The 13,134-nt window shown below is 35.7% G+C and overlaps 1 protein-coding gene across 11 annotated transcripts in view; it reads right to left on the reverse strand.

Moving 5' to 3' along the window:
- Window positions 1-13,134, reverse strand: part of ADAM22 (ADAM metallopeptidase domain 22) — a 262,714-nt gene that overhangs the window by 44,036 nt on the left and 205,544 nt on the right. For all 11 annotated transcript variants that reach the window (XM_025378403.1, XM_025378401.1, XM_025378400.1 and 8 more), the window contains 6 exons: window positions 12,514-12,585; window positions 12,202-12,294; window positions 5,944-6,024; window positions 3,962-4,012; window positions 3,685-3,748; window positions 1,694-1,799 (listed from right to left, as the gene is read on the reverse strand). In XM_025378403.1, the coding sequence (XP_025234188.1) occupies window positions 1,694-1,799; window positions 3,685-3,748; window positions 3,962-4,012; window positions 5,944-6,024; window positions 12,202-12,294; window positions 12,514-12,585 (467 nt within the window). The remainder of the gene's footprint in view (window positions 1-1,693; window positions 1,800-3,684; window positions 3,749-3,961; window positions 4,013-5,943; window positions 6,025-12,201; window positions 12,295-12,513; window positions 12,586-13,134) is intronic.

Raw genomic sequence — 13,134 nt, forward strand, 5'->3', positions numbered from 1 at the left:
TTATTGTTGTTAATACTATCTTATGTATTATTTATATCCAAGACATTTTAATTATTAGTAGAGATAACAATAAACATATTTTTAAAATATCTTGTGAAGAGTAATTAGTAAGTCAGCAAGATTATATACAAAAATATCAGACTTTACCAGATGGAGAAAAAAGAAAAATTAGAACCTATATTTTTCACCAACATAGAAAAGAACGTACTATCATTCTTTAAAAATGCTTTTTAAAATTATGTCATCATTTACTGTATCTATCATAAACAAAAATGCTTCCTCAACAGAGAAGAAATATTCATTCAAAACTTTTTTGAATGTCATTTATGTATATGAACCTATGTAATGTAGAATATATAAAGAAAATTAGATATAATCTTCATTCACAAGAAAATTATACTCTAGATGAGAAGATAAATCATACACATAAACAATTTATAAAACAAAATTAGGGACAAATAAGTACAAAGGGCTGTGGGAGTTCAAAGAAGAGAGAGATTATTTATTTCTAGAGTAAATCAGAAAGAAATTTATATATAGAAAGTGTTTTGCAAGCTGGGCTTTGAAGAATAGATATATTTTTGGTTGATGATGGTATGAATTAAAGGGTGCTTCTGGAGGATTATAAAGGATAAAAATAGGCATAGAGGTAGGGACATATTAGGAATGGTAAGGTTTGCTAGATTTGGAAGAATATAAATGAAATGACAAAAAGTGTAGGTTGGGGACAATTGTGGAATAGGTACAGTGCCAAGCTGAGGTTCCATTTAATTTGTTAACAAGACTATGACATTCAGCAAAGTGGTGAAGAGAGAGTTCTGAAATCATATTCTCCAAATTCTAATTCTGCTTATTATTACATTCCGTATACATGCCTTTGGGCAAATTAACTGTGTCTCAGTTTCCTCCTCCATAAAATGGTAGGACTGCCATAAAGATTAAATGGCATAGCTTACGTAAAGTGTGATACAGTGCTTAGTACACAGTGTTCACTCAATCAGTGCTGGGTACTGTTCTCACTATTAATTAGTCATGTGGAACCAGTGAACTTTCAACAAATAACTGGCAGTAAAAAAGATCCAAAAGATTATTCTGAGAGTAGTACACTAGGGAATGCTGGCACAGAAAACTGTTAAAAGAATTTTGTAATAGTTGAAGGATTAATATAGGTCTTAGTTCAGGTAATGGCAATAGGAATGTAAGTGAATACATGAATTAAAGACAAATGGTGGCAAAGCAAAGGGAAGAATGAATGTAATTTGGCATTTGGACAATGTGTAGAGGGAAGGATCACTTTAAGCCTTCTAGACAGAAGGACGGTGAAATATTGAGACCTTTGGCAAAAAGGGGGTGGTTTGGGAAAGTTAGAGCCAGTTAATTCAATTCAATAGCACTCAGTACATATTCTGGTGGCTTTAAGTTCTGTTGCTTTTGAGATGCTAAACGGTGTCTTCTAGGTAAGAAAATCCTGAGGTGGCTGCAAGCATGACCTAGCCTTAGGAAAGAGGTAAGAACATACGTCAAGATTTGGAAGCCCTCTGCATAGGTGATGCTGGAACACTGGGAAGAGATGAGGTTAAGGAGGCAAGAGCACACTTTGTGTGATGCAGAAAACAGAAACTTCCCATTCACTCAAAAAAGTACACTTGTAATTGACCAGGGGATGAATTCTGGGCTGACTTCTCCACCTCACCGTTTGTTGCACTGTATCCATGTATCTTTGTCTTTCCCACAGTTACCCTTCTCCGTCCCTTCGATATTCAGTTTCTCATAGCAATATTTGTCTGATGCTGTCACCTCTAAAGCAGAAAAAAATTTTCTATCAGTGATGGAAGTAACACTTGGCTGCTCAAAATCTTTGCAGAAAAGAAAAATCGTAATAGAAGGACTTTTCATGACTACAGTGTTATCAATTCCAAAAATGTTACCAATGGTTCACAATTTTACCATGGATCATATATATCCACGACTCAGGTTTTCATTAAAGCTCATTTGAAATTTAGAAAGCAAATATATTTAGATCTCTGTTGGGACTCAGGCTGTAGGCTACAAAAATCAACACTCCTTAGAATTTGGCTAATAATTCGGGCAGATCATGAGGTGGGGAGATCAAGACCATCCTGGCCAACATAGTGAAACTCCGTCTCTACTAAAATACAAAAAAATTAGCCAGGTGTGGTGGCATGCGCCTGTAGTCCCAGCTACTTGGGAGGCTGAGGCAGGGAAATCGCTTGAACCCGGGAGGCAGAGGGTGCAGTGAGCTGAGATCATGCCACTGCACTCCAGCCTGGAAACAGAGCAAGACTCCATCTCAAACAACAACAAAAAAAGAATTTGGCCAATAATTAGGGAAGGCAATAACAAATAGTTCCTTGAATATATACTCCATTCTTTAATCTAAGTGCTAAATATAATACATGAATTTCTCATTCAGCATATTTTATTAATCATAAAGACAAGTTTATTAAAATAGTTATATCCTATAGATTCAAGAAACAGTGGTACAATTTCTACCTTGCTCACCACTTCTTAGCAGCTATCAAAAGCAATTTTACTTCGCTTTAAGACAAGTTTGAATTCATGTTAAATCTATGGAAGTCAAATAACATTTTGAGGTACATCAGTATCTTTTTCAGGCTTTTATCTTTTCTAAAACCAGGGATGGTTGATAGAGTTATCTAAGAATTAGGACGAAATGCAAACTAATCAAAGAATAATTGTTGGTATTTTTTTTAAAAAACAACTAGTTATGTTGGTAGTTTCTTTTCCTACTTCTTGTTGTCAGCTACTATTTTTGCTCAAGTGGATAAAACAAAAATGATATCTTTTTTCAGAGTACAAACCTGCCTGACTAAATGTTTTCCTATCCCAATGTTTCCAATTGCTTAAAGAGAGCATACACTTCCCCTCCTAAAAGGATTGTGGCACTTACTTATAACAATTAAAAATTATCATCATTTTTATAGCCTTTTTTCTACTACAAATTGTCTCCTGAAACAGTTTAAAACAAAAACTGCTTCCAAAAGTTTGGGCTAGTAGTACTTCTAGAAAACAATACATTACTCAACATTTAAATAAACATTTAAATAGAGTATAATTTAAATCTAAATGTTATATATTTTCCTTTGAAAATCTGACAGACTTTAAAGGCTAAAACATTAACATTTCTTTCTGATACAGCAAAACCACTTCAGCAGAAGTTCATCTCTAACTAGGAAAGCCAACTGGAGTTTAAGAAAAATATCCAAGGAGGAAAAAAATGACTCTAGATAAAATGCTGCTGTTCTAAGTTAAGGACGTCCTGTCCAGGGTCCATGTCCATCCCACATGGTTGTGTAAGCTTTAGCTTCAGGGCAATCAGCTGAAAAGAGTATACACGGAGCTGAAATCCAGGTTTGCTCTAATCTCCAAGCTGTGCACCCTGGCATGGGCTTCATCTGCCTGGCAGCAAAGGCACTTTCTGTCTCGTCCACAGGCACTGCCAACTAGCAAGATGCGTGGGGCTGTCTTCTCAAGGGGGTGCCTTACTCTAATTTCCAGAAACATGTCCCTGCTAAAATCTGTGGTAGCTTTGAGAATCCCCCAGTCATAAAGTGGTCAAAAATTTACTTCCAGCACACATGTCCTTGAGAAGTCTGCCTGATATCATGCTTTAACAATGATCCAGCCACACTATTTACTTACTTTGCCCCCAGATGTATTTGCATTGTCTATCCCTGGTTTTGCATCTTCCTCCAAAGCATATTCCCTAAAACAGAAAAGCAAATACCCATTAGCGATGCAATATCTGCTTATGTCAGATAACTGAAAAAGAAACTAATAATAGATAAATAGTAGAAAGGCCTTTTATCTTCAGAACTGATTATAAACATTTAAATTGATCTTCCTATTTTGATAAGATTTCAGTATTCCTTCTACGCTGGTACATGTGAAAAATATAGGTAAAAATGAAGTGACCTACCTGAACACCATCACACGAATATCCATCCATTTTATGAATATTAGGGGCACACTAGGAAAAGCAGAACAACTATGAACGAAATGCGGTGCAAAATGTAAGGCTGAGCTAAACCCTTTAATGTTTTCATTTTTAAAAACATATTTATTAATATGGCTAGTCCCTTATACCATCTATAAAACAAAATGCAAAGGAGGTCAAGAGAAAGCAAGTGGATGTCCTTGAAGTCTGGGTATTTGGTAAAAAATAAATTTAAAAAATTAAAGAGAAAGCAAGAGGAAAAACAATGGGTACACTTGACCCTGAAAATATGAATCTACCAGAGGCAAAAACAGTTGATTACACAGCAGCAAATAAAAAGAACTGACTACAATAGACTCAATTGATGATACATTTAAAAGCATCTTGATTCATACAGATATACTATTTTTCAGAGCAAGAAAGCTAAGGGAACAAAACAAACATAAGGAGTAAGTCTGCATAGATGGAGCAATAACTACAGTTTCCTTTCTTTTGCCATGAGAAGAAACATAGTGCTTATACTGAAAATAATGACTTTCAAGCTGAAGTCCACTTTAAGAATGTCAGAAAAGGACATACTTTATAATCCTACTTTTTTCCTTACAGCAATTATGAAAAATTATAAGGCATTATTGAATGAGTATAAACAGAGAGCAAAGTGTGCAATTATGTTGCCTCTTTGTCTTCTGGTGATATCATGTGCCATTTTGCAAAAACAGAATATCAAGAGAAGAAACTGGCCAACAGAGATGGAAGTGCGGCAAAGAAAAGTGATGACACCAGAAGTAAAATGCAAATTGAACTTTTAAATGGAGTTATAGAAAAAAATGGCTGACTGTGGGAATGTCAATACTGCTGTCCAAGAGCCTCTAGACATGCAACCAGAGGAACTTGCTGAAGGAGGACTTAATGACATCGGTGAATAAGGTGATTATGACATATAGGTGATGATGTCCCAGAGGGCGTAATGCCAGCAAGAAACTTCACGTTCACATCTTCACATCTCTCAGGGATATCTCATGACTTTGAAAGCACAAAGAATAAAATGTTGAAAGCTGATCCAAACTTAGAAAAGAGTGTGACAGCTCAACAAGACATAGAAAATATGCTCACTCTAAATCATAAAGCTTATAAGAAGGCAAGCTCTATTCAAACTACTCCTAAGGTTTTTACAAAGAAATAAAATCCTTTAATTCTCAATGTTTCTCTTTTAATGTACAGTATGCTAAATAAATATTATTATTTCACCTTCCTATCCATTTAAAACCAGCAGTAAGAGAGTTTTTAATAATCTGACAGCATTGTTGAAGACTGCAAAGCAACTGAAATATTTTCCTTTGATTAATAAAATGACTTTGCATGGTCTCAGCTTGCATGGTCATTTTTATGGTTTGGCACTACCCTTCAAAGTGAGGACAGTCTGTATGTACACTGACCATTTTGAAATCTGTGAACCCCCACCAAAGTTTATTTAATTTCTCTAGCTTGTCTATCTATAACTAAGTGCTATAAAACTCAAGAGCAGCTGTTAATGGCTGAGGCGATACAAGCTGTAGTAGGTAAGAGTCAAGAGAAAGAAAAAGGTCCTCTCTAAGAATCCAGTGTGCTTGTGAGTCCCTGCCTCCACTGACTTCTTGTTCAATCAGCTGAAGAGAAAGGTTTTTTTTGTTTCTTCCTTTACTAAGTAGACAAAAAGAAAATGCCTTGTACTACCTACTTAATACAAAAACAAAATAGTTAAGGCATGCATGCAGTCTGAGGTTAGTTCAACATTAAGACAAAATTATGTTCAACATCTGCTCAAGCTTCAATCACTGAAACTTAAATTCCTAAAAAAAAAATAGAGAAATGATGTGAAAGAGACATGAGCAACTTGTTCATTTACACTTCTCTTTGAGGGTCAGTGCACTAAAGATAACCCCACTTTTTCCCATAAGGTTTAGAGCAGTTATTTTGTAAATTACCTGGCTTGAATTTCCTGAGCATGTTTCACGAATATCACAATCATTTACTGCTTCCCGGCACACAGTGCCCATAGGCTGAAACTAAAATGAACAAAAATCAATGTGTGAAACTGTAGGGAGAAAAAAAAAATCTTACAATATCATCTGAAAAAAACAAAGTGAAAATTGTTTGGCTAGAAGTACCTTAAACTACTGTAAGATGGTAATCTGTCAAAACCACGGTTACTGAAAAAAATTTTAATAGTTTTAAGAAACAGTTTCTTGTGTATGATGTAATTTCCATAGTCCTTACACATAAGCTTTATATTATACTGCTAAATCCCACAAGACAGACCAGTTAGTCCAGGTTCCAGTAATTTTTCTGTACAAATAGCTTTTGAATTTACCCTTTACTCTTCATTCTCGCTGACACTTTAATCACATTATCCTTTTTTGCCTTATCTACCAAGAATTTAAAAATTACATTTTGGGTTGAACCACAAAAATTAGATTTTCTGACAAAGCTATTTCTTCCCATGTTTCTTCTACCCATCTTCTCCCCTGCCTCGTTTTTACATGGATTTAGATCTTGGTCTTTTATTATTTTCTAGTGTTTCTATTATTTATGTCTTCGTATAGGCGTTTTTGTTTTTCTGTTTTCCATCATCTCAAATATTTCTTGCAAGTGTGAGAATTACACAAATGTTTAACTTCATTAGGTTAAAAATGTGAATTGCAGGAGTACTCATTAAAACGAAACAGACCTGAGATATATAGTTAAAGTACCTCCCCTTCCCTTCTCAATCCTTCTCTTTTTGCCTCTCAAAAATGTTAGCATTCAGGGCTGGATCCTTACATGCTTTGTCTCTGCTCACACAAAGGCACATGTTATTCTGCTTTCCCCACTTTCTAGATAAGCTTTATCTTCTCTAGCTGCTCAGAACCCTACAGGCATTTGAGTCTCCTGCTGTTCCTAGAACATGCACTGCCCACTATAAACTCCAATCTGGATTTCAACAAGTATTTTTTTTAGATCCAAACAAAATATGTATTCATTCATCCATTCATCAAATATTTAATAACATGCCAAGCACTGTTCTAACTACTGGGAACTCAATGGAGAACAAAACACAAGAACCCTGCTCATAAGGAACTTGCATCTTAATGTGGGTTAAAAATAAAGAAATAAGAAAATTTAATTTCACATGTTTCTCTTCTTCCTTGGGACTGAGGCAAGCCACCATTTTAGAATATCTAGGGTAGAAATATGAGCAAATTTGGGGTAGTTTAGAGGAGTGCATAATGTTCAAGAAGTTCCAGGAAACTTCTAAAAGAAAGAATAGTGAGGCAGGATTTTCACTAAGTGCTAGGATACAACGGTATATAAATCAACCAAAATCCTTGCCCTACTGGAACTTGTATTATAATGGGAGAAGAAAAGTAATAAACAAGTAAACAAGCACTCTTTAACAGCAGTGGTCTGCGAACTGTGGCCCATGGGTCAAACTTCACTGACTGCCTATCTTTATAAATAAAGTTTTATTGGAACACAGTTATGCCCATTTGTTTCTGTATTTTCTTTTTCTTTTTTTTTTTAATAGGCACACTCTTTTATTACAACCAGAAAACCAAAATACAGTAACAGTTATTAACAAAACAAAAACAACTACCACCAGCAATAGTGTATTCAGATAATAATTTAAATACTACATTAAGATTAAATGACCAATTATGCCATTTAAAGAAAGAGAAACCATAAGGAACTTTTGTTTTACAGAAACAATCTGCTTAGAGACACAGCATGACTACTTTGTTTCAACAACAGCAAGTAGGAAGATATTTGATATTGTCTGTCCTGTAAATGAAAACATTTTTTAAGGTATTTGAAAGAAACTTCCTGTTAAAGGTGTTATAATATCTACCAAATAAAAGACAAAAAAATGGAAAATACACACCTGGGACCCTAAAAATTATTCTTAGTACTCTGGGAAAATTCCCAGTGGGATTTTTTTTCATTGCTCTGTCTTGCAGCTAAATGGCAGTTCTGATTCTACTGTGACTGATAAATTTGATTTTGAAATATAGAGTAGATAAGTAAATTGTCAGTGCTTCCACAAAACTTTACTATCTTAGTGTGTGTGTTACCACAGTGTGATTGTTCCAATATAAAATATTAAGGAGTGTGGCAAAAAGTGTTGAACTTATCTTTGCCCTTATAAGAAATACATAATTCATTATCCTAATGGTTCAGCTACATCATGCGTCTCCACTGAATTATGGAAAATCAGTTAGAGAACATGCATTCATCTGCAATATTATCCAGAAAGCACGCTGAATAACACTGAGCTCTAAAACAATCATAGAGTTGATATATATCTTAAAATAGATGAAATATTTTCCACAATTTGTTTCTGTGCTGGAGAATGCTAGTTTTTCTTTTTTTTCTTTTTTTTTTTAATTTATTTATTATTATTATACTTTAAGTTGTAGGGTACATGTGCATAACGTGCAGGTTTGTTACATATGTATACTTGTGCCATGTTGGTCTGCTGCACCCATCAAATCGTCATTTACATCAGGTATAACTCCCAATGCAATCCCTCCCCCCTCCCCCCTCCCCATGATAGGCCCCGGTGTGTGATGTTCCCCTTCCTGAGTCCAAGTGATCTCATTGTTCAGTTCCCACCTATGAGTGAGAACATGCGGTGTTTGGTTTTCTGTTCTTGTAATAGTTTGCTAAGAATGATGGTTTCCAGCTGCATCCATGTCCCTACAAAGAACGCAAACTCATCCTTTTTTATGGCTGCATAGTATTCCATGGTGTATATGTGCCACATTTTCTTAATCCAATCTGTCACTGATGGACATTTGGGTTGATTCCAAGTCTTTGCTATTGTGAATAGTGCTGCAATAAACATACGTGTGCATGTGTCTTTATAGCAGCATAATTTATAATCCTTTGGGTATATACCCAGTAATGGGATGGCTGGGTCATATGGTACATCTAGTTCTAGATCCTTGAGGAATCGCCATACTGTTTTCCATAATGGTTGAACTAGTTTACAATCCCACCAACAGTGTAAAAGTGTTCCTATTTCTCCACATCCTCTCCAACACCTGTTGTTTCCTGACTTTTTAATGATCGCCATTCTAACTGGTGTGAGATGGTATCTCATTGTGGTTTTGATTTGCATTTCTCTGATGGCCAGTGATGATGAGCATTTTTTCATATGTCTGTTGGCTGTATGAATGTCTTCTTTTGAGAAATGTCTGTTCATATCCTTTGCCCACTTTTTGATGGGGTTGTTTGTTTTTTTCTTGTAAATTTGTTTGAGTTCTTTGTAGGTTCTGGATATTAGCCCTTTGTCAGATGAGTAGATTGCAAAAATTTTCTCCCATTCTGTAGGTTGCCTGTTCACTCTGATGGTAGTTTCTTTTGCTGTGCAGAAGCTCTTTAGTTTAATTAGATCCCATTTGTCAATTTTAGCTTTTGCTGCCATTGCTTTTGGTGTTTTAGACATGAAGTCTTTGCCCATGCCTATGTCCTGAATGGTACTACCTAGGTTTTCCTCTAGGATTTTTATGGTATTAGGTCTAACATTTAAGTCTCTAATCCATCTTGAATTAATTTTCGTATAAGGAGTAAGGAAAGGATCCAGTTTCAGCTTTCTACTTATGGCTAGCCAATTTTCCCAGCACCATTTATTAAATAGGGAATCCTTTCCCCATTTCTTGTTTCTCTCAGGTTTGTCAAAGATCAGATGGCTGTAGATATGTGGTATTATTTCTGAGGACTCTGTTCTGTTCCATTGGTCTATATCTCTGTTTTGGTACCAGTACCATGCTGTTTTGGTGACTGTAGCCTTGTAGTATAGTTTGAAGTCAGGTAGCGTGATGCCTCCAGCTTTGTTCTTTTGACTTAGGATTGTCTTGGAGATGCGGGCTCTTTTTTGGTTCCATATGAACTTTAAAGCAGTTTTTTCCAATTCTGTGAAGAAACTCATTGGTAGCTTGATGGGGATGGCATTGAATCTATAAATTACCTTGGGCAGTATGGCCATTTTCACGATATTGATTCTTCCTATCCATGAGCATGGTATGTTCTTCCATTTGTTTGTGTCCTCTTTTATTTCACTGAGCAGTGGTTTGTAGTTCTCCTTGAAGAGGTCCTTTACATCCCTTGTAAGTTGGATTCCTAGGTATTTTATTCTCTTTGAAGCAATTGTGAATGGAAGTTCATTCATGATTTGGCTCTGTGTTTGTCTGTTATTGGTGTATTGTTTCTGTATTTTCAATGGCTGCTTTCAAAGGCAAAGCTGAGCTGCAACAGAAACTTTATGACCACAAAGCCTAAACTATTTACTATCTGGCTCTTTATAGAAAAAGTATGCCAATGCTGGCTTATAGATACACTATTATAAATACCTGTAGAAAAAAATAGAGATACACATGGTTGCTTATCTTTTTCTTCTATTCTCCCTCCTCCATTCACTGTCCTGCCTCTGGCTGCCCTAGGAGTCCAGGGTGTCAGGTGAGAGTTGGGAAGGATGGTAAAGAAAGTGGCAAAGAAGATCTCACTTGACTCTTGACTGATACAGCTATAACTTACTTTGAGGGATAGCAGTCATGCCATTTTATTTTATGTATTTTAATTGTATTATTTTTCTACTTGTTTCTTGAAATAATTATATCACAGGGAGCCTAGTTGTATAAATCAAAGGGAAAGCAGTGTAATTAAACACATTTTATAGATGGGCCGACTTAAAACACTGAGGATTAAGATAAATGATTCAGGATCTCTTGTTACGGCAGTGGAAAAAGTTGACAGAATAAACAGGGGTGGTAGCCAAAATCAAAGAATGTCTTTCACATTTGGTTTAATCTTCTTTTTTACAGAGTGCTTTCAGAGATCTCTGCCAGTGCCTGCTTGTCTTAAAAAGCTGCCAGGAGACACAGTGGTAGAGTGGAAACAACAAACTGCTGAGAGCAGATCTGGGGTTTAAGTGTACATCTATTCCTTACTGGCTGAGTGAGCCTGTGTACAGGTTATTTAACTTCCTTGAGACTGAGATTGTTTAATTATAAAAATCAAGACAATAATGCCTATCCCAAAAGTGTGCTTGTGAGATCATCTAAGAGAGTGGTCTCAACCAGGGGTGATTTTACCTGCAAGGGAACATTTGGCAGTGTCTGGAGACATTTTTGGCTGTCCCACCTAGGAGGGGTGCTGCTGGCACCTAATGGGTGGAATGCAGAGATACTGCTAAATATTCTACAATGCACAAGACATACCCTTACAACAAAGGATTATCCAGCCAAAAATATCAACAGTGCCAGAGTTGAGAAATTCAGATATAAGATGATACTGAAGTCCTTAGCATAATCTCTGGCACACAGTAGATACTCACTATATAGTTTCATATCCCATCCTCCTTTAACTCATTAGACTAAAGTTAATCAGTAAATTATCACTAAGAGAGTGCTGTGCATATTTATTCATTCACTCAACAAATATTTACTGAGAATGTATACCAATTACTGTCTAAGTGCCTGGCTCTGCTCCATGAAATATACAGAGGAAAGTGAGAGACAGATAGAAATAATGTAGACTATTACACCAGATTTTATATGAGAAAACAAGAATTAGATTTCTTCAGGGGAAGTAAGCCTCAATTGTTAGTCTTGATGTAAAGGCTTAAATATATGGAGATAAGTAAGAGGATGCTGCTGGGAGGATGAAAACATAAAGTGTGTGAAAATGCATTCTAAACTTTCAGGACCAATAATATATGCATGGTATAATCACATCTCAAAGTACTCCCTTGCTTCCTCAGCAGCTAATGTGAGAGATACACCAAGCTCAGCAACAAGAAAAGATCTACTGAAAGTCTCCTTGGCTTTACCAAGAAAGGCAAACATCATTTAAACATTAGTAACACCTGGTTTCATTTAATGTGCATGCTCCACAGGAAGTATGGAAAGGACAGCCTCTGAAGATTAACAGGGCTCAGGCCCTAGTTCCCCAACTTACTTGGTGTAAGACCTTGGGCAAACTACTTAACCACTAGAAGCCTTAGTATTCTCATCTGTTAGATAGGAATAATAACAAGCAACTACACCACACAAGATTTTGTGAGGATCCTGTAAAGCACCTGGCACTTAGTCATTTAATATGTATTAGATACTATTTTTGTTATTAGATTATATGTACCCAGCCTTAATGATTTAATCATGTATGTTCTTTTTTTTTCTGTCAAATGATCATTAACGTTTATTTACCTTGCACTTTTTACAGCAAAGACCGTCACTGCATTGAGAGTCTTGAGTCAAGGTGCATTTCTTACAACACTCTGCTCCTTCAAGGACACATTCCTAAGGAATATAAACATTTTCAAAACATCAGAAAATGGTGTCACTTTCCTGAAAGTAACAGGATATTTTCTAAAATAAATGTACAAACTCACAATAATTTTTCTTCCACAAATCCTATAAAATTTCCAGGCATGACACTTGCTCCATACGTCTGAGTGTGTGGACCTGGAATGACCCTCAATTACCTTGAAAATAACATCAAAACAACCAGAGACTTACGGCCGGGGTTCCACAGTCACACTCCTCTCCAGTTTCAATGAAGCCATTGCCACATTCAGGAGGATCAAGAAGCTGTAAGGAAAACCAAAAAGTGAACTAAAATATAGAAAAATCAACATCAAAGACTTTGAGAGACCATAAGTGCCATACCCAAATACACCTGCCCTGCCAAGTCATTCTAAAATATAGGTTTATTTTCCTAAACTAGAAAGCATGAGCTCAGAACTTGGAACTTTAGAACAGAAGTGTCTACTTCTGTTTCCTTTTCATATTTAATATACATAGCATATAGTTTACCTATATATTTATATATATAACATACATACCACATAGGGTCTGGTAAATGTCATCAAAATTAAAGATGATCTAACCATTCACTAAAATCAAGCTAGACTGTCTCCTGAAAATTCATTTGAAACCAGCAGCAGGGGATTTGGAGTCAGATGTCTAGAGGAAAATCTTGGCTCAAGTATTTATCTTGGGTAAATTACTTAACATCTCAGAGACCTTAATATCTAGAACAGGAATAATAATACTAATAATAATAGTTGTCCATTTACATCAGAAAATTTTTGAGGATTAAGTTTAGCCATCTGTGAAAAATGCTTTATTACTATATCT

This window comes from Theropithecus gelada, chromosome 3 (genome assembly GCF_003255815.1).
Source record: "Theropithecus gelada isolate Dixy chromosome 3, Tgel_1.0, whole genome shotgun sequence".
NCBI classification, from domain to species: domain Eukaryota; kingdom Metazoa; phylum Chordata; class Mammalia; order Primates; family Cercopithecidae; genus Theropithecus; species Theropithecus gelada.